General features: G+C 35.3%; 1 protein-coding gene across 1 annotated transcript; it reads left to right on the top strand.

The window, feature by feature from the left end:
• Window positions 1-25,468, top strand: LOC124446194 (ubiquitin carboxyl-terminal hydrolase 4-like). The gene is made up of 25 exons (XM_046997023.1): window positions 1-197; window positions 1,161-1,288; window positions 3,599-3,856; window positions 5,336-5,481; window positions 7,169-7,227; window positions 9,264-9,285; window positions 10,129-10,169; window positions 10,815-11,286; window positions 11,834-11,944; window positions 12,528-12,641; window positions 13,048-13,131; window positions 14,871-14,965; window positions 15,049-15,114; window positions 15,861-15,974; window positions 16,543-16,592; window positions 16,713-16,789; window positions 17,565-17,703; window positions 19,841-19,911; window positions 20,487-20,602; window positions 21,927-22,031; window positions 22,121-22,165; window positions 22,718-22,790; window positions 23,688-23,718; window positions 23,818-23,903; window positions 25,105-25,468. The coding sequence occupies exons 1-25, from the start codon at window positions 55-57 to the stop codon at window positions 25,252-25,254; spliced, it is 2,796 nt and encodes a 931-aa protein (XP_046852979.1). The 5' UTR covers window positions 1-54; the 3' UTR covers window positions 25,255-25,468.
• The last annotated feature ends 37 nt before the right edge of the window (window positions 25,469-25,505 follow it).

The following is a 25,505-nucleotide window of genomic DNA, read 5'->3' on the forward strand; positions in this document are numbered from 1 at the left end:
AGAGCTTGAAATGTGGTAAAGGTAGTAAGATTATCGTAGTGCTCAAATTGAAATATGGCTGTTGGAATAGGAGGAAATTCGCCTGCCGAAGGGGAACCACAAAATGACGCATACAATGACAGCCAAGCTATTCTGGAAGAACAGAAGGAATGCATAAAGGACCTGCTTATGAAAACTTTGAACAAAGGAGAAACTTGGTAAGACTAAACGAAAGAGAAACAGTGGCAATTTGATTGGCTTAAGTGCATCGTTTCGTTTTTCCTTGAAAACATATTCAATTATTGATATCAGTCAAGCAAGCTATTATCTGTGTTTATAAGCTGACCAACACTTGCACTATCACTGAGAGTATGCACCCAAAGTGGATTTCTAGTAACACAAATTAAATTTGTGATTTGTGTTCCAGCTCTGTAAACATGCAGTTTTCAACTTTCCATAAAAAATCAATTTGATAGTTAAACATTAGAAATGCCAAATTGAAGCAACTGTGGAGGAATCTTGTTGTCAAGCCTGTCTGCTCTATAACACTTACCACCTTGAATTCAAATCATATGTGCAAGTTATCAATATGAAAAGTATGGTTGTGAAAGTTATCAATGCAAAGTTTTGATTGTTATTAATTTCAAAAGCAGTTTTATTGCTATTTCAATGAAAAATCTAGGCCATATCAAAACAAAGTTTTTCTTGACTGCTGTTTAGATGCAATGTATGCTCTCTTTATATTTAATCACCAGTCTCTTCATCAGAATTATATTACCGGTATATATTTTCTATAAAATCTAAACTGAAATTGTTTTGTTTTTGCTTTCATGCCATCGTCAAACACCTGCTTGCCTTTGGAAGGCGGACATATACATGATTATTTCATCAGCATAATTTTTCATCTGATCAAAGCTCTCATAAATTTTTTCAATGCCAATTTTATATTAAATATAAAATCAGTTGTTCCGCTGATTTTGATCTCGTGTTATTATTTGAGAGAAAAAGAGAAAAGTTTTATTTATTAAAGTATAATGAACTTATTCTACCTCAACTAAAGCACATCAATGTGGAAGAACAAGAACAACTGTAATAAAGTATAAACAACATCTGCATAGATGATGTTGAACATAAATTTTTTCAAAATGTGCGACAAAGAACATTTCATTGTTAATGTGTAGGTATTTAGTTGATTCAAAGTGGTTGAAACAATGGAAGAAATACGTTGGTTATGAAAGCTGGGAAGCGGAGAGAATGGGCTTAGAGTCAATGCATCCAGGACCCATTGACAATTCTGGTCTTTTTCAAGGTTTGGGTTATTTAATATCATTGAGTAACGTTTCCCAAATTATCATACACATATTCATTTTAAGATTAAGTTTATTTTGATAAACTTGATAGAATGAAGGCTTACAATTGTCAGTAATGTGTTTGGGAAACCACAGTCCATGTTTCTTTGACTTTACTTCATGTTTAACACAAGTGTTGCTAAATTTCTACCAGTGACATAGTAAGCCAGAAAATTTGTTTGTATCATGTCCATTTTTTTGGTTTTTACTCCTTGTAAAAATAATAAATTTTTAAAGAGATGAATGATGCCAATGATGAGAAATTTATATAGCATAAACAAATTTGCGTGCTGGCTGTGCCTACGATTTGTCCAAAATGGCAACGTCAATAGAAAAAAATATGAGTAATTATATTTCTTTTGAGTGGTTAACATAATCAGCTGAAACAACTGTCTCATATATGAGAACTAGAATTGAATAAGTAATAATTAATACTAATGCTAGTAAGATGTTTACCAACCAAAAAGAGATTCTTCATCAGTTTTAGTCTAGTTCACTGTTCTATTACAGGTATTTAAATGCAAACCCAGGCTATAGGCATAATAATTTATAACAGCTCTTTGATTGGTGAAATTTATTAAGTTTAGAAATTCCATTAGCAATGGCATTGTGCTAGGGTTAATTTATTTATAGTTAAGTGTCTATAATTTGTTGGCTTAACCCTGGTTCTGCTACTTGAGCCATTTATGTTTATTTTTTAACTTTGTAACAATGATTGTTCCCCAACTTTATCTGCACCGATGTTCTGTAACCAAAAATTGTGAATGTCATATGTTGCGATCCTATATTACCATGCTAACTGCGTGGCCCCTGATGAAAACTGTCGTCAGAAGAACTTATGTATTCCTAAGAAAAGTATAACTATAAAATTTAAATTCATCCCATTTATGTTTTAATGTTTACCGACCAGAATTTTTGAACTGTTGAACAATTGGCTTTGTAAGAATTAGCACACGTAATTTTCCATACGACTGTAGACTGCGCAGTCTACGTGCAATTTTTTGCGTCTGCTTGCAAAAAACCTCCCAATACACAGGATTTAGTGCTAAATTTAAGACTTTGACAGTTGCAAGTACATTTGTGTGCTCATTCGCTGGAGAAACAGTGAATGCAGTGTAGCGTACGCAAATCGATAATTGGTGCGGGAGGGGGTGTTCATATTATCATATATGCTTGTAATAATCGATAAAAACAATCGATTTCAAAAGAACTCGACAAGGCATATGAATACCCCCAATTAGCGATCTGCGTGCAGTGCTGAAGAAATGACATAAACTACTAAAGAAATGAATTGCAATTTTTGCGTACATAAAACTTGCAAAATGGCAACAGTAAAAATTTGGGCTTGCGTCGCCTCTAAGGTCATACATGCATTTTAGCATTTATATCTGATACATTGTCATGATGGTTCAACATTCAGTTAAAAAATATGCATAGAAAGTGCAACAACCACTTTTATCATACATAATATAAGATGTGCATTTGTTGAACAGTTGAATAACGTCTATTGTTTGCAATATATAGGAAATGTAGGTATCAGCGCAAGACTTCATTGTCTAACGTACACCTTTTATTGAGAGGATTGCGTTTTTTACTTTGTGACTGGGATGTGTGTTATCAGCTCTATACGCTATTCTTATTTAAAACATTCCATCACGCAAGTCTGTCTTGGTCAATTATACATCTTCATTAAGTGTATTTCTGCATATTATGATTAAAAGTTCGGCGTTTTTTTCTCATATGAAAAATTCTGCGTTCCTCATTGGGTGACAGCCATTGCAAAATTATTTTTTAAACGATCAAAACTGATTGAGAATATCATTATGTATATTGTAAATTGAAATTCATACACATTCCCGTGGCTCTATACATACTAAACCGATATATAATGCAACTACCTCTACAGCTACATATACGTTGTAGTGACGACCTAAATTACACCAATATGCGCTGACATTTCGCATGCTTTCGATCAACATGATTTATTGTGCTGTTCCAACGCAGTACGTAAACTATGTTGTGGTACGCTTTGCTGACCACGGACCAAAGAAAATGTTGAGCGCTGTTTAATGAAAAGTTTGAACAAGTTCCAACTTTTTTCAACAACGCTCAACATTTCTCAATAGCACTCAACAGCCCTCAATAGGGTTTGCAAATGCTCTAAACATATAGAGTCTACAATGTACGTATAGCGAATGCACGTAGCCTTAAAGCCAACACGCAAGTCAATATTAAGTTACTAAACTTTTTCATGATGTCATTAATTTCAGACAACAATTTCCAGAAGTTAAAGAAACATCTAATCGACGAACTTGATTACGCTTTGCTTCCGACAAAAGCTTGGGAGAAGCTTGCGTCATGGTATGGCATATGCGAAGGTCAAACTCCTATAGCTCGGCAGGTTGTCGAGCATGGTATGTTCGTGAAGCATTGTAAGGTTGAAGTTTATTTGGTCGAATTGAGGCTGTGTCAGTACAAAGATTTAGAAGACTGGAAGCCTACGTCATTCAGTCGAGCAGATACGATTGGTAAGGCTTAGCTAAATAATACCACATTACTTTTTCAGGTGCTCGGAATGTTTTAGTATTTTCTTAAATACATCATAGTGCTTGGACAGGCCTTAAAGAGTCATTGTCAACCACAATGCAGCGAGCGCTCATTGCTTGCTTGTATTCGTGCTAAATATGAAATTTATTCCATCACACGATGATCTTTCGCTTAGACTCTTCGTACAGCTTCGACAACAGTTAAAAGTGTCTGATTCTAGGTACCAAGTGAATACCAAGTTTTGGTCTTCCTCTTTTAGGCATGTTTTCAACCGTTGAGCTTGCCATAGTTTTGAATTATTATTTGCCCACCTAAACAATTACTTTTATAAAAAAATTGCTGCAATCTTCTGAAAATACTTTTTTATCCAAAAACGACACAAATTTTTATACATCCACAAAAGATGCTTACAACATCCACCGAATTTCCGACTGATACAATGTTTGTTTATTTATTCAATCAAGAAAATGGCTGCAAATATGATTTGAGCGTGCGTTGCATTGTGGTTGAGTGGTTGACAATAGGTCTTTAAGTTTTGCGCGATACCTGCTAAAACATGGAATCATTTGTAAATGCTTCAAAAAGATAACACCCCCTCCTCCTACAGTGGATAGATATGTACGTAATCAGATTAAATACATTAAGTTAGACAGCAGCCACATTTTGTTTTGTGTCACCTAACACATTATGCTCTGTGTTACCTACCACATTTTGTTTTGTGTAACCTACCACATTTTGTTTTGTGTAACATATCACATTTTGTTTTGTGTTACATACCACATTTTGTTTTGTGTAACCTACCACATTTTGTTTTGTGTAACATATCACATTTTGTTTTGTGTTACATATCACATTTTGTTTTGTGTTACATACCACATTTTGTTTTGTGTTACATATCACATTTTGTTTTGTGTAACCTGTTCCACGTTTTGTGTTACATTCACATTTTGTCCTACCACATTTTGTTTTGTGTCCATTTCCATTTTGTTTTCCATTTTTTTTGTTATTCCATTCCATTTTGTTTTGTTTCCTACCACATTTTGTTTTGTGTCCATTCACATTTTGTTTTGTGTCCTTCCATTTTGTTTTCCATTTTGTTTTGTTAATTCCATTTTGTTTTTCCATTTTGTTTTGTGTAACATTTTGTTTCCTACCACATTTTGTTTTGTGTAATCTACCACATTTTGTTTTGTGTAACCTACCACATTTTGTTTTTGTTACCTACCACATTTTGTTTTGTGTAACCTACCACATTTTGTTTTGTGTAACCTACCAAATTTTGTTTTGTGTAACCTACCACATTTTGTTTTGTGATACCTACCACATTTTGTTTTGTGTAACCTACCACATTTTGTTTTGTGTAACCTACCAAATTTTGTTTTGTGTTACCTACCACATTTTGTTTCTTAAAATATTGTGTATGACCAAGTACTTGATACGTAGATATTCAAAACTTATAGGCCATGTTGAAACGACAATGAGGAAGAAATTTGATATATCTGAGGACAAAGACACGCGTTTATGGAACAAATACATGAGTAATACTTACGAACTTCTGAGTAGAAAAGACCAAACTATACAAGATTGCGGTCTGTATAATGGGCAGGTGAGCCAGGGATGTTTTATTGTTTTTGAATAAAGACTGAGGTATTTTATGATATCACTTAAATCGACTGTCTTGATATACAAAAAAATGCTCTCTGTATTATGATGCGATTAAAATTGCTGCCATTTATAATAACACACTCGTCAACGTAAATTAGACAGTGACCTGGCAAACTTGTTACTTAAAAGAATGGTTGACACATATCCACGTATACGCACATGTTCTTCCATTTTAAGTTCCTTTGAAATTATTTGTTTTTTACGGATCAAAACCTGCGTATAATGAACAATTGAACATATGCAGCCCGCCCCCAATTAACGAGTTTTCTACGCCACTGCTAGACATAAGGTTTTTCTCTCAATCCCATTATGCCACGTTCAGTCGTTTACAGCGTTCAAAGCGAACAAGAAGAATGTGTTGAGAAATTTGGCAAATATTTTTATTTTAATTCATCTCATTTGTGAAAAACCCCGAATACATCTATAAAATGTAAAACGATGGCTTAATGAAGAAATGCATGGTACAAGCGTATTCAAACAAATTATAAAGAGCGGGAAATGGCAAGCATTTTATATTCTGTTTCAATAGTTTGTTTAGGTCTTCGTTTATGCACTTAAGGACGAAAGCCATCATCTTCTGCTGTCTTTTGCCACCATCTGGTATATTAGTCGTATTTTAGCCTCTATAGCAGCTTTGCAATTTGTTCCTGTGAAACCATAGGCGGCACAGAAATCTGTTAAAGTTTTTATTTAATTGATTTATGTAAATAGTAAATAGATCATTTGATTTTTATGCAATGTTTGTCACGCACGTGATGTTGCGTGACTTCCACGTTTGTATGGTCTTAAAAGTTTCATATTTTGATAAGTTTGGCAAAGAATTGCTTCAAAATATTCATCATTGGTCGCTATTTATTGAAAGAAATTCCAGAAAAAATGTTTTTTATTTACAAATTTTCTGCTAGAAACAATGAAGCACCATCACGTTCGCTTGATCTGCTCTGGTTTTAACTGAGTTTTTTGTGAGATGAGAATTTTACCGTCTTTTAGCCTTCGACTCACAAATGAACACCGGTTTCTAATAGCATGTGAAATTTGTGTGATATAATTGTTTTAGTGTTTATATTTAATTGTTTTAGTGTTTATACTTAAAAAAGTTTGGTGTATTGGTGTGACATTTAAATAGTTGCCGACACTGGAGGCGGCGAGGGGGCGCTTTAGTTCCAATAGACTTCAGTACTATTCATGTAGCTACCAGCAGACGCATTAAACCTTGTGTGTGTATGGATCATGTGTTCGTGGAAATGCTTTGATTAAATTTCTGGACATCAAAAAAGTATACCAATAGGGTATGCCCTGGAATCTCCCTAGAAATGTCATGCCTTGAGGACGAACAGCCCCCTCCCTCCCTACCTCCAATATTTTATAAAGTGTCCGCCACCGCATTTAACAAGCAGACGCAAACGTAAACTGATAATACCGAAAAATATCGATATTTCGTTATATCGAAAATTTCAAGATCGAAATATCGATGCTTGCAAAAACCGATATTTTTCGATGTATCGATATACTGCATAATTTCGATTTATCGATAATTTTTTTCTTGTACATTATTTTGGTGCCAATTTTTAGCTATATCGTTGACCGATCCGACAAGACGTTATCGATTTTTTATTTTCTCCTTATAGCTCGTTGTTTTGGAAGAAAAAAATGAGGATGGAAGTTGGACAAAAGACGTTAACAGAAGGTATGAAATAAAAGTGAAATGCATGCCTAAATTTGACTTGCTAGAGATGACCTTATATCAGTGTCCATTTTGTTTTTCATACCCAGATGTATTGTTTTACGTATATATATTTTTTGGACACTGTCAAAATTACTATCTTGTTTTGCACAATAGGACATTTTAGACTTGTGGAAGTTAAAGTGCATATAAACCTTACGTCGTTTTTACACTATCCAATGTACGTGGTGTCAAAAGCCATAATCCAAAATTTTGCTCTAATCGGAAAAATAGTTTGCGCTGTAAACTCTGTCAAAATTGCAAATATATGCCATTTTAAGCGCTAGGTTTTACCGTTATAGGACTGGGCCTGCGTGTCCAGCGACGTCATGTAAGTAACACGGGTCTGAACTGTCGTAAAGATATATGAAAATTATAGCAAGATGTTGTCATATAAGTCCAACTCACTCTACTATAACCGGCATTTCTAACGTTCCCTGCCTTCACTCATTTCTTTTAATGGGTGTATCAATCCTTTTGAAATAAGAGGCTCGACTTTGTTGCGTTAAAGCGAGTAAAATGCCCAATATCAGCTATGTATAGTATTTGCATATTACATTTAAACTCAAGAACTTGACTAGGCGGTATATTTTAATTTGCAAGACAAGCAAGCTTGTGTAGAGTCTTTGTTCTCAGTCATTGCTGGCCGAATCTTCTCCTACGTATATGGGCACAAAAAGCGCTTGTTTGTATGAGAGCCGGGATGGATTGACTCCCGAAACGGGAGATGAATGAGACCTCGGATTTTATACATTTTCTATATGTAATTGTCATTTGTTTGTATGGAACCGGCACGTTTTTTATCTCGTGATGGTTAGTCGGGTCGATTTTTTTTAACCGTGATCTTGGTCAACACGGGACATTTCTTGGTCATATAAATGCTCAAATTTTTCACTATCCAGATACTAAACCTGTCAAAATCAACCGGATATAAATAAATTTAGCAACACAACAGCATTGAAACAAAACGATAGATGGCAGTCAAAGTTCAGAACTACCAACTGTAATTTCTTATTCGAGTCAAATACAAAGCAACAAATATGCCATTCTGAAAGCGAGATTTGTATTGTCTGAATTTCTTACAAAGCTCACACGATGAAGTACGGATGCCGCAAACGACAAAGGCTTTGGCAAATCAAGGCTAAGGAGACGTGATATGATGGTTTCTTATTCTCAATTACTTTTTGTCACTGTGTAAAACTCATATAAACGAGGGATGTATACAACCCGTCATGGAATCATCCCGTCCTACCTTCCGATATAAATAGTGAATATTATGCCGCGTGTTCTTTTTGCATTCGAGCCTAGTGTTACTGTTGAACAATACTGTCGAAGTCTATGTCAAAAATTTCATTTTCTGATGAATCCACCGATGAAGATGCCGACCTAAATAAGGCCAATTTTAAAAAAAGGACGCTATGGATAATTTACAGCAGATAGTTTGTCTTGTATTAAATAGAGCCGTGCGAACTGTGCTCCTTACATGACGTCACGACATGAACTTGATACCAGACCCCTTAGTGAAAAATATAAACGGTAAATTTAGATTTTTAACAGCAATTTTCCAAAATAGATTTAATGTAAATCAATTTAATTTTTTTGAATTTGTTAATTTCAAGAGTTGTTCTTTCAGACACTACTAAAATCGTGTAAGGTTTATATGCACTTTAAATAAATAACTGTTCATGGTCCTACCTGTTAATATTTTTTAGAAGATGGGTCGCTAAACAGTCTCAATCTTCAATGATCCGAGTGCTCATTTACGTATTTTTACACGACTTTCAGCGAATATTCCCTGTCAAACGTTTTAAAAATCTAAGCTTGACTATCAACTGTATTTAAATTCTGGAAATGCAGATATTAATCGTAAATATTTTGAAGAAGACGGCTTGCCTCGTAACTATAGAATTTTGGCTGAGTCAGATATCTAGTAGATTGGGTTCTACGTCATTGGTGCATGCGTACATTTAAATTTTTTTTATTGTTTTTTTGTTTTCTAGTTCAACATTTTCATCATCGTCGGTAAGTGTACGATAAATATTCTTTTATGAAAACGTGTATGGTGTTAACCAAACTTACTTTCATTTGTCGAGGAATTTGGATTATGAATAAATCCGTTCTATATCTTTTTTCCATCTTTTACATTTCATAACGTCGTTAATTAACGATGAAAGTCATAGAGCTACGGTTTTGTGGGATTTTGAACATAAATAACTAGCGCATCGTGAAAATCTTGTTCAAACGCCGTATAAATATTACTTATTTACACATTTAACTTTAAATCCTACATTTAACGTTAGTTGTTAAAAAATTTTAAAACTACGTAGCCCTTGTTGTCGTACCTGCTTAAACGTTGTCGGTACGTTAACTTCCTTATGGATTTTTGTTAATTCGACTTTTGTGATTCATCAGGGTGTTATCCTTGGTCAAAAATTTTGCTTTGTACGCAGTATCCCAGTTACCAGCATCCGGGTCGCTATTTTTCCATTTTTCACTCATTGTTTCTATTTTGTGGTTAAGAAAATGGTTTTTGTGCCGGCTTTTTATATTGTTTGTGCTTCTATTTCAATCGGGTGAACTTAGCTTATGGCTCTTTCTCTATTAAGTAATTTGTATACAATTATCAAATAGAATTCTATTTCATACTTTTCGTTGATCTGTCAATATTTTACACGGTTATTTAATGGCTGTAAGTGTAAAGAGACCGGCGTTTAGTATAGTTGAAATTGAACTTCCTCTCGTTTGCCACCGTCTTGGAAACGATTGTTGATTTTTGTATGAAATATTGTTTGTGTCTAGTTAAACTTCAATTAACTGTGCGATGATGATAATTTTTTTATGTCTCAAATGAATATTTTGCTTTAGCTTTCAACGTCGCCAATCGAATCAACGTTTCCCGCAAACAGGTAAATACTCTAAATCATTGAACTAATTATATGAGTGGAATGCCATTTTTATATGAACACGACAGTACTTGCACGAAGCCAATTTTTACCACCAAACACGTGTTTGGTGGTTTACGCGTGTTTGGTTGTTGAATCCCGCCTTTTAGCTCATCGTCGGAAATGAACTTTTCTTTGGGCAGTTTGTGGAAAGATTGGGACTAGTTAAATTACTGGTTTTGAATTTTGGCTGGAGGTAGCATTTCATATATTTTCAGTTCAATGCTATTAAAGTTTGGTTCAATGCTATTAAAGTTTGGCGGTTTGGTAATATTACCACTTGCAAATCCAGGTTTCTAGCTCTACTCTTATGGGTTAAAAAAGCAACTGCATACATAATCTAGGTGTAATGTGACAGAATGTACGTGACAAAACATTATGAAGAGCTTAAAATGAGGCCCTATTTTCTTGTCATCGCAATGGGCAAAAAGAAAACGACACTTCACTGCACTGAAATGTGTTGTATCCTCAATTTTGAAAAAAAAAACATTGATTTGACTGAAAGAAAGGTTGTGCGATCCACATTGTATTGATGTAGTGTTCTCGATCAGCCTGCGATCTCGTACTTGGCTCAAATTACAAAGTATGAGAGTTTTTGTTTTGTTTTAGTCCGTACTCAAGCCACAGCAGTGCTGGTGGATATTCCAGCTATTACAACGAGTATAATGCTCGAGAATCTCCGAGTCTTCCTGGCCTATGTGGTCTCTCGAACCTGGGCAACACATGCTTTATGAACTCTGCTGTGCAATGCCTCAGCAATTGCGTCACCTTGACCAAGTTCTTCGTGAATGACTGCTATAAAAGCGAACTTAACATAGAGAACCCTTTAGGCATGCATGGCGAGATTGCGAAGGCTTATGCGGGCCTCATGCATCAGATGTGGTCGGGCAAGTACAGTGTTATATCGCCGAGGCAGTTTAAGACTGCCGTAGGGAGGTTTGCGCCTCAGTTCTCCGGTTATCAACAGCAAGATTCGCAGGAGCTTATGGCATTTCTTTTGGACGGTTTGCATGAGGATCTGAATAGGATCAAGAAAAAACCGTACGTCGAACTTAAGGACGCCGATGGTAGACCTGATGAAGTCAGTGATGTTTGATATTTGTACTAGCTTTATTTGGTGGCATTATGTCTTCGACTTTCGAATGAGATATAATATAAAACATACCTAGAACAATATCATCTTTTAACTCTATGTTCGAGCTACATTAGCAAGTGACAAGATTCAAAATAATAAGCTCTTGCTAATATGACTCGGATCTCGAGTTTACAAAATGGTGTTTTTTTTTAGTATGTTTTAACTTTTATTTTTTTAAATTGTCGGTTGGAAAAGTTTTTTTTCGGATGGGAATAACATAAAACTGAAATTTAATACGTAAAGTTTAATATTATTTTATAACTTGTGAGAATCAAATTCAATGGCTTATTTCTAAACTTATGTCGAAAACAACAAGGTATGCACCCATGGTGCACGCATGGCATTCAAAAAATCCTCTCATAATCATGCGATATATATGCATTATCCATAAAACGTAGTTTGACGTATAATATAATACTAAGAGTGTTGCACGACATGCTACGTACTAGAAAATTTTCTCTTGATGGTTTTTCCATTATTATATGCCGTATAGGTTGTGGCTCAAGAATTATGGCAAGCTCATCGAAGAAGAAACGATTCTATCATTGTCGACTTTTTTCATGGACAGTTTAAGTCGACTTTGACTTGTCCAGATTGCAGTAAGGTCAGATGAGGGCAATAGTTTGACATTCTCTTGACATGCATGAACAAGTGTTTGTGCTCAATTTACGCATTCTTAGTATATGTTGTCAGCGGTCAACAGTCATGTGAAAAATTTAAATCTTTGTTCGTAAAACGGGTGATTACAGGCTTCTTGAATATGGATGTGTATCGTACAGGGGCGAAACTAGAACGTTAAAGGGGTTTGTGAATATATTTATATATTCAGCTCTGCCCTGCTGATTTCTTTTGAAATTACAATCGCTGACAAAAAATTAGTTAGCAGGCTGAATATATAGATATTCACAATCCCCTGCGCCCACTTAACGTTCTAGCTTCGCCCCTGGTATCGAATATGTTTGTTTATTGGGACTTTTGCATCATATCTATTTTTAAAGACAGTTATCATGAGGTGTAGAGTGTTTTCACTGTCGGCCATGTTGGTAGGAAAACACATAAAATAAAAGTATTAATGTTGATCTCGTGCTATGTTGAGCTTCGGCCCATTTCACATAATTTACCAGCATAGCGGCTTGAGGTATCGTAAAAACACACCATAGTATGAGCCGTTTATAACTATTTTTCAGGTCTCCATCACATTCGATCCATTCTGTTATCTCAGCTTGCCCCTGCCCGTAAAGAAAGAGCGTCTTATCAATGTATTTTTTATTTCAAGAGATCCAATGGTTTTGCCCATGGAGGTTAGATGAGATGAATCATCAAAGCATATTTTGCAAGGAGATGGCTTGAACATTAATTGGGGAGTGGGTGTATATTCATGTATTCAGTTTTGTCCGAATAATTTCTTTTAAAAGTCAAATTATTTCGCGTAGCATGTTGAAGATGCTCGTTTGAGCATTCAAAGGAAAACTACAAAAATTGACTTTCACGTCTTGGACATAAAGAATTGTGCTCATTGCTTTACTATAATGAAATATTGTGCGCGTGACGACTAGTCGACCAAAGTTTGCTCGTTCAAAGCACTTGCAACGAATCAAAGACGCATGTTTAGAAAACTTGGTGTAGTTTCTTTTAAAGCAAAATTACCAAACATGATTGGTCTTTATTTCTTTTTATATTTTTGCCAACTTTTTCCTTCCATTCCAGTACAGGTTGACTGTACCGAAGAGAGGAACAGTTAAAGATTTAACGAAAGCAATGCGCAAGGAAAATGGTGTCTCAGAAAAACATGTAAGGTTCTTTTATTGATTATGAAACAAAGTGTAGCAAAAGATTGTCTGTTCTGCCTGCGTTATGTAAACACTGCGATGGATCTAGGATTGCTTTGTGTGAGAGTAATGGGGCTAGGTTTTATAAGATGGGCTTTCGGTGGCTCCTTTGTGGGTTTCCTTGTATCGTTCATGTCTGAATTTCTTGTGGGTTTGAGACTGTAGCAGGGGTGTTCCTAAGGCGTTCCATTTTCCAAAATGGGAAGTGGTAGTTGGAAAATGGGTAACTCTGAAACCTAAAATAGGCTGTTCAAAAATTATGTTTTGGAGGAAATATGTTTTATTTCTCAAACATGACAATTTCGAAACATTCATTCTTTATTAATGATTATGTTGCATATCTGTTAAACTATTGTTTGAATTAAATGAGGTAGAGTATAGTGAAGTTACGTGGAAACGCACTCAATATGCTCACTCAACATGCGCTCAACGTTGTCTTGCGCTTGTTTAGTGGTGTTTAGCCATGAGTGCAAACTCCCTTAACATGCTGAGCCTATGACATGAAATATTCCTCGATGCCTAGCAACAACGCCATTTTTACAATAATATGCAGAGTGCGCATGCGTTTGCTCAACGTTGTTGAGTGAGCTGTTCAAAAACTCTCTAAACAATGTTTAGGCACGCATCGGTGAGCGCAGAACAAAGAAAATGTTGAGCGCTTTTGAGTGGAAAGTTTGAGCAAGTTCAAACTTCTATCAACATCTCACAACACCCCTCAACAATGTGTGTAAATGCTCTCAACATGTTGAATCTACAATGTTGAGCGCTTTTGAGTGGAAAGTTTGAACAAATTCAAACTTCTATCAACATCTCACAACACCCCTCAACAATGTGTGCAAATGCACTCAACATGTTGAATCTACAATGTTGAGCGCTTTTGAGTGGAAAGTTTGAACAAGTTCAAACTTCTATCAACATCTCACGACACCCCTCAACATTGTGTGCAAATGCACTCAACATGTTGAATCTAAATGTTGAGCGCTTTTAAGTGGAAAGTTTTAACAAGTTCAAACTTCTATCAACATCTCACAACACCCCTCAACAATGTGTGCAAATGCTCTCAACATGTTGAATCTACAATGTTGAGCGCTTTTGAGTGGAAAGTTTGAACAAGTTCAAACTTCTATCAACATCTCACAACACCCCTCAACAATGTGTGTAAATGCTCTCAACATGTTGAATCTACAATGTTGAGCGCTTTTGAGTGGAAAGTTTGAACAAGTTCAAACTTCTATCAACACCTCACGACACCCCTCAACAATGTGTGCAAATGCTTTCATCATGTTGAATCTACAATGTTGAGCGATGTTGAGTGAACATGTTGTGTACGTTTCCACGTAGCATAAGTTGTTTGTCCATCGACTAAATTCAAAATTTTGAGTTGATTTTGTCGTTTTCTATGTTTTAACCTTTTTTTTTGCAAACCAAATGTTTTTCTCAAAGCAATTAAAGTCCCATTTCAAACACCTGAATTTCGTATTTATTCTCTACAGCATTGCGATCAAGGTGTGTTTTAACTGAATTGCCATCATCATTTTATCTGTAGACTATCTCCGTCAATAGTTTCATATTTTTTAGCCTCACGAGACGGCTACTGTCGGGGGGAGGGGAGTGGGCGTGATTCAGGGGGAGGTTATCTTCGAGACTATACGGTTGGTGTTCATTCAACATCTGATTAATAAATTGATATTTTATGTTAAGATGTTTGTCGTTGATGTATACAACCATCGCTTCCACAAGATATTTGCACTTTCGGACAGTCTCAATAATATAATCGACAGAGATGATATTTTTATGTGAGTATTTATGTTATTTTTATGAATGCCTTCGAACTGAACTCCGCGCCTGCATATATTTATTTGATGTATGATCTTTATAGTTATGAAGTTCCTGATCAAGAAAACAATGATGTAATCAGTATCCCGGTATATCTCCGTGAGAAGAAGTAAGTTTTTGTGCTGTGTGTGATTTGACATGTTGGTTAACGACTTGTTCTCTCACGTATCTGGCTATACGTCAACTTAAGCTACGTTTATACGTGAGCTTATGACGTGTTTGACGTAGGACTTACACAGACCCGATCTGCGCCTGAGAGAGAGCGTTTTCATTGCAACTATTTCCTGAGCCTATATTATGCCTACGTGCAATGGTTGAATATTCTCTTGCAAAGCCGTTGAGCAGCTTTAAACATATAGCCATTGCAAAGTTGATCAAGTTCGTTTATTAACGTTTTCCTGTTTGGCATAAACAATATTATGTTGAACGCTATCAATTTCGTGTTGAAATCAAGAACCGAGTTTCGATATCTGCAAAAAAACTTCGAGACTCAATTGTTTGAAATTTCGAATGATATTTTCCTAATCGTTAGAACAATTGTTATTGAGCAAAATCAAACACACGACTTGGATTTCTCTCCAATAATATTAATATTGGCTGGTGGAAACATTGGCCTGACTAAGCCAGTATATGCATTTAAACTAGTAGACTTACCTCTGACTGATCAAGGAGAGTGTGCCTCGCACTAGAGCAGTGCTTCGCTTGAAAAGTTTGTCCTAGGTCAGTCCGAGGTCAGTCCGAGGTCTGTATTGATCCGTTTGCAATGCAGACCTAGTCGTTCCTAGCTCAGGTATTAGTCAATAGTGCAAACCCGGCTTTAAATGTTAGCTGATCTTTTTTCTCAATTTCATTTAGACAGAGTGGTTATTCCGCATCATCTAATTTGTTTGGAAAACCGTTCTTTGTGACCGTTGATGTTGATTCAACGACATACGAGGAGCTATATGATGCCATTGTTGATAAAATGAGGTAAAAATTGTCTGTTTAGAATGTATTTAAGTGAACATCTGTTGCTCTTAACTGATAATGAAACTGTTGTAAACTTTTTTTGAAACTCACGATTTTCTGCGTCAATGCCTTTTTAAACCTAGTTTTATTACATCACTTCGTACTAAAAGCTAGCATGAAATGCGAAAACGAGAAAAAAAATCCCAATTTTAAATATCTCGCGTTGGCCAGCGCTTATTCCAAATTGCTTGAAATTTAGTTAGCTTGTACAATATCGTCCATATTTTGAGTCAGAACTATCAAATTGTTATTTCAATCTGTATTTTTCGTGCGCAAGGCCGGTCTTGAAGGCCTTATAACCACGCTTCTTTCATTGGTAAAAAATCTTGCATTTTCAAAAAATTCTTTGCTAACTGTACCAGAGAACGTTAAAACATTTAGAATAACCAAACGTTTTTGCTTAGTAAGCGTGCGTCTTGTTTTAAAGAACTTTTTCTTAAAGTCAACTTTTTTATACAACCATCTATATTTTATATATACTGATAACGTTTGCTTCCAATTTATCGAGTACAATTTTCCCTATTCACAGACGGTTTATCACTGTCGTTAAGGAGAATGGCAACTCAGGCATTAAAAACGGTAACGTGTGTTTCCTTGCGTTTATTTGCCCATATTCATGGACAAAGGGTGAACATGATGGATAATTGACTTCACGTAGAAAAATGTTGATGCTGATGTTCACACTCTTTACCGTTTAAGATGATGAAGTACAAAATAACGAAACAGAGGAGGAAAGAAATGATACGATGGAGGAAACAAACGATAAGATGGAAGACGTAAGTACCAGTGTTTTCTACAAGCTTTTTTTCTGATCGTTTGACATTGAAGAATGTGTGTCGACCTAGATGCATTGCGCGCTTATGTTTATGTTTACATCGTTACTTTTGAGCATGGGGTGCACTGAATACAATTTCGTCCCTATACGTCGTCTAATTTATCTGAAAAGTTTGCAAAAAACGTCGATTAAAAATGTTGCATAATTACCATCGTTTGTCTAAGCTGCATGGACTGCAATAACAAAATCCGCCATTTTTTCGGCGCACAAAATGGCCGTCGCGATGTGAATAAGGTGAAATGCATCTTGGTTGACTCTCATTCTTTGAACACTTCTTATTACATGGAAAACGTCATCTTCGGCGAAATGGCGCGCTTTGTTTTGCTCAGAAACATTTTGCGGGTTCATTACTTTCCCGTAATGGACCAGTTGTCCAATACACGTAATTTTAAAATTAAACGTAAAAGCAAGCGGCAAAACACAGAAAAAAGAAACAAAAAACCATGTACGAATGTATGTCGTAGGAAAATCACTCGGAAAGTGAGTTTAAGTATCGAGACGAAATTTCAAACGATATATTTTTACTCAGGAAGACTATAGAAAAGTGAAAGCTACCCGCACAAAACAACGAGGACGAGAAAGAAGCGAAAGTTTTCATTTCAGGATCAGTAAAGCGCCGCACTCTGGATCAGTTTAATGAAGTCCTGTGTTGAGCATTTAGAGTTACTGAACTGTTGATGAAAGTTAACATAGGTTCATTTTTGACATTTTTCTAGGAATCGTCTAGCGAAGTAAAGAGTGAATCATCAAATTGTAAAGGAATGCCTGTACTTTTTACAATGTGCACAGTGAACAGTTATGGTAGTGCTGAAATCGATCATTTGAAAGATGATGGTAAACCGTTAAATATTTCTCGTAAGTATATCTCATATTATCGCTCCTTATTTGTCGTTGAATCAACTTCAATGCTCATAGAGAAAGGTTTTCCAAACAAGTTAGATGATACGGAATAACCACTTTGCCTAAGAGAAATTGTGTAAAGAAATCGGCCAACATCTAAGATGTCGCAAAGAAATATATGAAAGAGCGATTTGTTAACCCTCATATCTTTTCACATGACAACAGAAAAAAATCCGGAAAATATACCGCGTCGAAAATTAGTTTCTTCCATAATGTGTAATACGGATATAATGTGCTTATTTCGCTCTTCTAGCCATTTTCTGCCCGCTTATATAATAATCCTCGTCATTATCCAAAAATCCGAAAATTACGAAAGCACTTAAATGCTTCAAATTCATTGTGCTTAATGACACTCTTTAACACTTTAAGATGTCTGCACTTCGATTCTGCTCAAAACAAAAGGATATCTGCGAATATAAACTGTTTCATTCTTGTTTCAAATCACCATCAAGCCAATTTCCTACTTCTTTCTGTTCACAAACAAACGGGATATAGTGATGCTTGATGTTTATCATGCAATCACTGTTCATAAGACCTCATCGTTGTCTTTATCATTTTGTTTGGTGTCGAAGAAATTGGAAGATATAAATTTCCTTTGTCATTGTCTTCATTGTTTCGTTTCTGAGTGTTCTGGGTGTCTACATGTGCCACTCCACAATCCAAATGAGCCTTTGAACATGACTGTCGCTTGGGGGGTTCCTGAGCCCGTCACGCATTTGCAATCGACGTATTTTACAAGTGAATCGCGAGTAGAAGGAAAAGTTGACGATTCAATCACTAAATGAAAATCTGACTTTTCCGATCCGTAACCAGATGTCGGTAATAGTTGTGATTGGCGCGATAAACAGTCAAGTCTGTGGTTATTTAGTTGTCAATGTGTTTCTTTCGGTGATGCGGCAAGTTGTTTTGGTGTTGCAGACGACCGTCCAACATGAAGAAAGTGTTCATAAACATCCGATGATCGTTAGTTTTCTGGCTCCATTAGATCCTTAGCTCTTTTCCACGAAGAAGTTGTGAAATCACAACCTGTAAATTAGATATATATGAAATAAACTTTATGATGATTGCTTTCTAATCTGTGTTCGTTGTAACTGTGAAAGCATATCTCGGCCGGCTTTGGCACACAGCTCCTGACGAGCAATACGGCTGTGACGCTCATTATGCAAAAATTGTTGTTATAAGGGTAGTGTAGGCGTGTGTCTTGAGAATATTCTCAAGATATTGAAGTTTATGTCATTCCTGCTTCGCGCAACTTGTGACGTCACATTACATGATAAGGATTTAAAATGGCAGGTACATTTGCTGATATTTTACTTCAACCAAGCAAAGTTTCCTTCATTGTGAGGAGTTAAGGCTATAAAAATTGCCTAATCATCTCAACCTAAAGTTGCCTCGAATGTAAAGATTGCTTAAAACTTTGCAGTTATTTATGAAAGTGAAGTCACAAGCTGTGTAAATAGGACATTACAAAACTTTCAATATCTTGAGAATGAAGAGATATGCATAAACTATTTTACAATGCACACTCTGATTTTAAATTTTGCGTTTAATGAAAATATAATGTAAATGGAAAAATTTGTGCAAAAATTTATATAACATATTGTGTTTATGTAACTGTTAACTTTGAATGGAATAGTTGCGTTTATGAAAGAAAGTTCGCTATAGATAAGTTAAGTGACAACACAGCTTGGCGGTAAAAGATACAAAGAAAACTATGATGATAAGATCTTTTAATATACGTTTTGGTCACGTGCCGCTTAACTATTGTTGTCTTATATCCTTAAGTATTAATCATAACAATTTTTATCCTTGAATATACTAACATTGTTTACAATGTATTGTGGCTATATAACATTACCTACAGTATATTGTGGTCTTATAACATTGCTTACAGTGTGTTGTGTTTATATAAAATTGTTTACAGTATATTGTACGCTATAAATGGTGTATTCCTTCTTGTATTACGTGAAAAATGTTTTGATTTAAAAGGATTTTAGTTTTTGTCTTAAATGGTCTTCGATAAGATACATCGTCAGCTGTGTGCTTTGTGTACTGTGCTCTTGTTATGCTCTATTTCCTCTTGTAATTTTAGCAAGAAGCTACGTCGCTGTGGATTGGTATCCCAAAATGCGATCAAAGTATTACGATGAAAAAAAGGCAGAGGTGAATCCATTTACTTTACATTATTAATTTGTCTATTAATAACAAGATTTTGAGGCAATTAATTGGTGGAAAGCCATGATCTATGAGCAGGGAATGACGTCACAGAAAATTTCTCGTTTTTAAATCACAAAAAAATTGCGGAAATATTCGAATCTTTACCTGCATTTATCATTGCCAAATGAAGACCTTGGAAAAGAACAAGTTGAGGCGACCGACGTATTTGACCTAAAAGGGAAAACCGGTTTAGTATTGTCAAAAGAAACAAGGACAACTGTTTGCCTATTTAATTTCGAAATTGTTTTGATTTTATTAAATAAAACAAATAGATTACATTCAACTATTGTCTGTTCAGTTATACATACACGCATGACGTCATTTGTGATAAGTTTGCCTGGGTCCGCCGTTGCGAGTATGCATGTACTAGGCAACGGTTGAATGTCATCAATAGTGGTAATTTTTGCCAACTGAATACTGATATCCCTTAAGACCCGAACGCTGCACCACAATGTCATGTAACAATGCTGATTTTTCGGGTTGTTTTTTTTTGCTAAACTGATATTTTGATGCAATTTTAGGAGATGAGACACCATGAAAGTGTTGATCACAAATTACATGAAAGAAAATTAATCAATTTAGACGATTGTATCAATTTATTTTTGAATAGTGAAAAACTAAGCGCAGACGATCCTTGGTAAGTGTAACTACATTGTTTTGTTTTGGTTATACATGCAGATATTCCAATTCGATAGCTTTGTATCAAAGCGTCTTATGGTTGCCCTAACGTCCATGATTATCATTAACACAATTTGTAAACATGCACGATCTTATTAAAGCCACAGCTACTATTCTTAGGTAACATACGTAGCTAAATGTTATTTACCGGCTGTTGGACCCTACTGAAAACATATTTTCAAAAGCGGCCTGTGGAACGCTTTTGATGCCAGAGGAAAATATTTTTTAAGTAATGACCGGCCTTAACTGTAAATAACGTTTTTATTTTTTATTTTATATCGGAGAAATAAGAGATGTAAAATGGCCGATGTGGCTTTTTGAGACTAAAATTGGATGTTTTTTGCAAAGTTTTCTTCGATGGCTACCATCTGAATACATTTCGTACTCATTAAACAATTTACATTGCTCATTAATCAATTTTGAAAATTAATAAAGTTTTCTTTTCAAACAAATGTTTACATTGCACAAGACAACGTAAAACGCCGCCCGCTGCTGCAGCAAATGAGATTGAAGGAAATCAAAAAATTTCACTTCGCATGCATAAATGAAAAATAAACACCTTTATGTATTATTTGAAGTTATCATTTGTGTTATTTGCTTACACAAAATACGAGTTATTGTGCATTCATAACAGAACTTTTATTCTTGGTTAATTTACACAATTTTGATTTAAGAAATAAAAGTGGTTTACTGTTTGCACAGACGTTTGCAGACCGCGAGGACAAGGAGATTTTTGCGAGAGCTCGATAGCAGATCAGTGCATGCCTGAGACAAAATGTCCAGCACTTGCTCGAGAGTTCGTACAAACGCTTCTGAGGTTCGCTTTAACCTGTGCCAACATGAAAAAGATCTTTTATCTGTTTTATTAAATAACAATAATGCAAAAACGATAAATTTCTAACAAATTTTTTGAATTTTCCTCTAACATCTACGTATTCATGATTGATTTTGCAATTTCTCTTCGATTGAATTGATTGATTGAACTCAGTTTGGTTGGCCATTGCAAACTCTGCTTTAAACTAATCAGTGCACGCGTTTTATTGTTGTTATTTTATAATGAAAGATGACTAACACATCAATTGGGTAAATTTATTGGGCTAAAGTGTATGTTGATATTCTCACAGGATGTGCACCCACAGATGAACATATTTTTGAGTAAAATCTACACGAGCACAGATTTTGTTTTAAAAAATAAATAATTACTTGGACAATCGGAGAAAGCTTATTTATCTGTTATCAGCATGTCGGTTTCCCTTACGACTTTTCCTATGTACAAACTCTAGGTATTGCCCATCGTGCAAAGAACATCGACAGGCGACGAAAAAATTTGATTTGTGGACTCTACCTAAGATCTTAATTATTCATCTAAAAAGATTTTCTTATAACAGGTAGATATTTCCTGAACAAAATTTCCAGAAAACTTTATTGTTTTTATGCTATAACTGCTTGACATAAAATGTCTGATGTTCTCATTAAGGTTTTGGAGGGACAAGTTGGACATCAAAGTGGATTTTCCGTTGACGTAAGTTTGTAAGGGAAAGTAATTTGAATGGCAAATGAATGTTTCAAATGTATTTTGTGCATTGTTATGTCGTTCCCATGTATATGAAGTAGAAAATTTTGCACAAATGATCTCAACTGATTTTTTCCTGTATGCTAAAACAGATGAATGCCTTCAACCATCGAGCTTTCGTCAAACGTAGTTATCTGACTTTGTTCGTACAACTATATTCACGACGCGATCGCTATTTAATGTACTTTTACATGCTACACATGCAGGTTAAGATATATTAAATTGTAAGGCCATTCGAGGGTCGGAAGCGTAGCCAGCCGACAAGTTAAGGTCCTTTTACGTATATCTTAGGACATTATTATTCATTTCTTTAGAAATCTATTTGTTTTTTCCGTGAACGAACATATAAAAATTACATTGCAGGACTGGCTTGTGTTGTTAAAAATGGTACATTAATGTGTTGCATGCGGAGTTACAATTCGGTTTCGATCACATTTTCACATTACATGGGCTTGCTCTGCAATAATTTTCCGTCTCATGTAGTCTTTCTATTATTATTAGCAATCTGGACATGTCCAAACATGTGATGAATAAGAAACATCCCTCAGCGATTTACGACTTACATGCTGTATCGGTAAGATTCTGTTGAATGTATCTTTTTATGCCTCATAGCTAGCTAGTAACCTAGCTTTTGATGTGTTAACCTGATCCAGTTATTACAATGTGACTAACATGTCATTCCCATACTTTTATTTTTGAGTTCACGATTAACTTTTCTTATTAGCGTATGTATTTTATAAGGCTCTAAGCTTTTTTTCCCATGACTTACTCTTATCTCGTAAAAATTGCAAAACTTTTTCTCGTAGCGAACTGATTTCTCTTAGAAAAGCATTTTCATTTAATGAAGATGGCCTCGTCCGGAAAGATTTACATGAATAACATGCAATCTCAACAGTCAATTTTTCCTTGAAATGTTTTCTATAATGTTCCATGCGTTAGCTACTGCACTCGATGCATATTTTGGTTATTACTCTCTTTTTGCTTTGATATTCTGAAAGAATATTTTTATAACTTAGCAGCTCTTATCTCCGCTCTTATTTTCTGTAGCTACTATAATTCACAATACGCTAATTTTTCACATTTTCAAAGCAGTTTGCTAATTAGGAATTAGAAAAAAATTTATGATGAGAAAAATTTCTGTTCTGAAGACAAAATTCGTCGAGAAAATGGTTTGATTGACGAAAACGGTCTTACCACGGTAAAGAGCTCTTGTGGGAAAATGAAAAATATCGGTGTCTTAAAAATACATACGCTGCATGATAAAAAGTTAAAACTGGATTTCGACTAAGAAAGATATGTCATTTGTTGTCCACCGTATTGTCAGGAATATTTATTGGACATCTTGCCTTATGCGATATTTTTGAAACTTCTTACAGCTTAGCGATACTGTGTTGTTTACATTTTCAAAACAATGCCGTTCTTAATGGGCTGTGTAGTCTTGCTAGCTGACTTTTGTGCTGTTCTGTTTTAGAATCATTTTGGCGGTCTTGGCGGAGGCCATTGTGAGTTTGCACGAATTTTTTTCTCGTTATTTATCGTACAAGGTTATTATCATAAGTAGACTTATTGTAATCTGCAACAATTCTCGCCGGTTTTTTTAGACACGGCATTTTGCAAAAATCCCAATGGTCAATGGTATGATTTCGACGATAGCAGCGTTACGTCGATGTCAAAAGAGAGAGTTGTTGTGAGTATATAGTGCAATAGCTCAGATTAAATGAATTTCATCGAAGTACCGTAGAGTCCCAAAAGTAGCCTTCCCCTGAAAGTAACCGCTTTTTTTATAGAATTTTTTTAGAGCTTTCCAACATTTATACTTTTTTCTAATTAAAACTCGTGTACAATTGTGTCAACTACCCAATCTTACGCAATTTTAAACGCGGTGAATATTATAGTTTACATACAGCGTAGATTAAACGGCATCAGCGTCATAAACTACGAGTGTTTAGCTTATTCATTATACTTTTCACTACAGATTAAGTTTGTGAACAACTCTTTGAAATTTGCAAAATTATGAGAGAAAATAACACATCACATGTAGAATTTAGAATGTAACATTTATATAAATTTCTTCCAAAATCTTGTGCAAGAGATCTTAAAGCAATTGACCATGTACTTGTCAGAAAAATGTAGCAGTCTATCCTGGTCATGTATTACAAGTTCTATACCCCAGCCTCTTTTCCAGGCGCTACTTTCACTCATTTTAATTTGTGGGCCACGCGTCAAACACTCTCAACAATTTAAGCTAGCGGTTGAGGCCGATTCTACTTGGATCATTAAGGCTGCGTTTACACTATGCCGGATTCGCTCATCACCACATCTTCATTTGCTTTAAAGGGTTAACTGTTCGGAGTAAAAGCCTATTAAGCTGATAGATTTAGTCTCTTTGATGTTTCTGACGTTGAACAATTCCATTGCCATTTAATACAAAGAATATTCAACCTGCTACGATAGCAATCCGGTATAGTGTAAACGTTGCCTAATTGTTCAGCTATCAAATCTCATCTGAATTCCTTGTTTTACCATTCATTTTAAGTTTCAACAACCCGAGTGTAGCCAGCCCGCTTATTTAGTCCTCCAAGCTATGCTCACTTTTTTGTGTTTTTACTTACTGTGAAATATATATTTCTTAGAAAGTAAATGATATTTTGTTAAGAAATTTACATCGCACGACTAAAACTTGCATGTTTCGCTATGCTAATGCATGCATTTAACCTTAAAGAATGTGTGTCAACCAAGATGCACTGCGCGCTTTTTTATGTTTACACCGTTACATGCATCTTGGTTGACGCAAATTCTTTGAGAAATACAATAATTGAACTTATAGCTACTAGCCATGGCTTTGGTCTTTGGTGAGTCACGTATGTTCAACTGTTTTTATCTTTCAGTCGTCATCTGCGTACTTACTTTGCTACACCAGACGTGATGATAACTCGAACTCAGATGATCTCGATGATCAACGAATGGAATGCGAGGACGAATCTCCTTCGTCCACCCTCGAAAATAACAATGAGCAATGTCATAATAGCATTCTTTGATTTACCTTATTAATTGTGCATGTTCATGCAAATATTCCGACTTGGCATGTTAATCGATCATTATATTTTTTGAACCACTTATTCTAGAAATTCCCTTGTTTTTCTCAACACACCCGTTTATTCTTTATGGTATCTCTGCATTGTAATTAGGGTACATAGTGTCATTTTGCCCAGCTAATAAATGTTTTTTAACGAGAAAGATTATAAATTCAAACGGACGTGTTTGGAAATGATTTGCCATGGGATATTTG

The sequence above is a fragment of the Xenia sp. Carnegie-2017 genome, unplaced genomic scaffold, assembly GCF_021976095.1.
Source record: "Xenia sp. Carnegie-2017 unplaced genomic scaffold, XeniaSp_v1 HiC_scaffold_22, whole genome shotgun sequence".
NCBI classification, from domain to species: Eukaryota; Metazoa; Cnidaria; class Anthozoa; order Malacalcyonacea; family Xeniidae; genus Xenia; species Xenia sp. Carnegie-2017.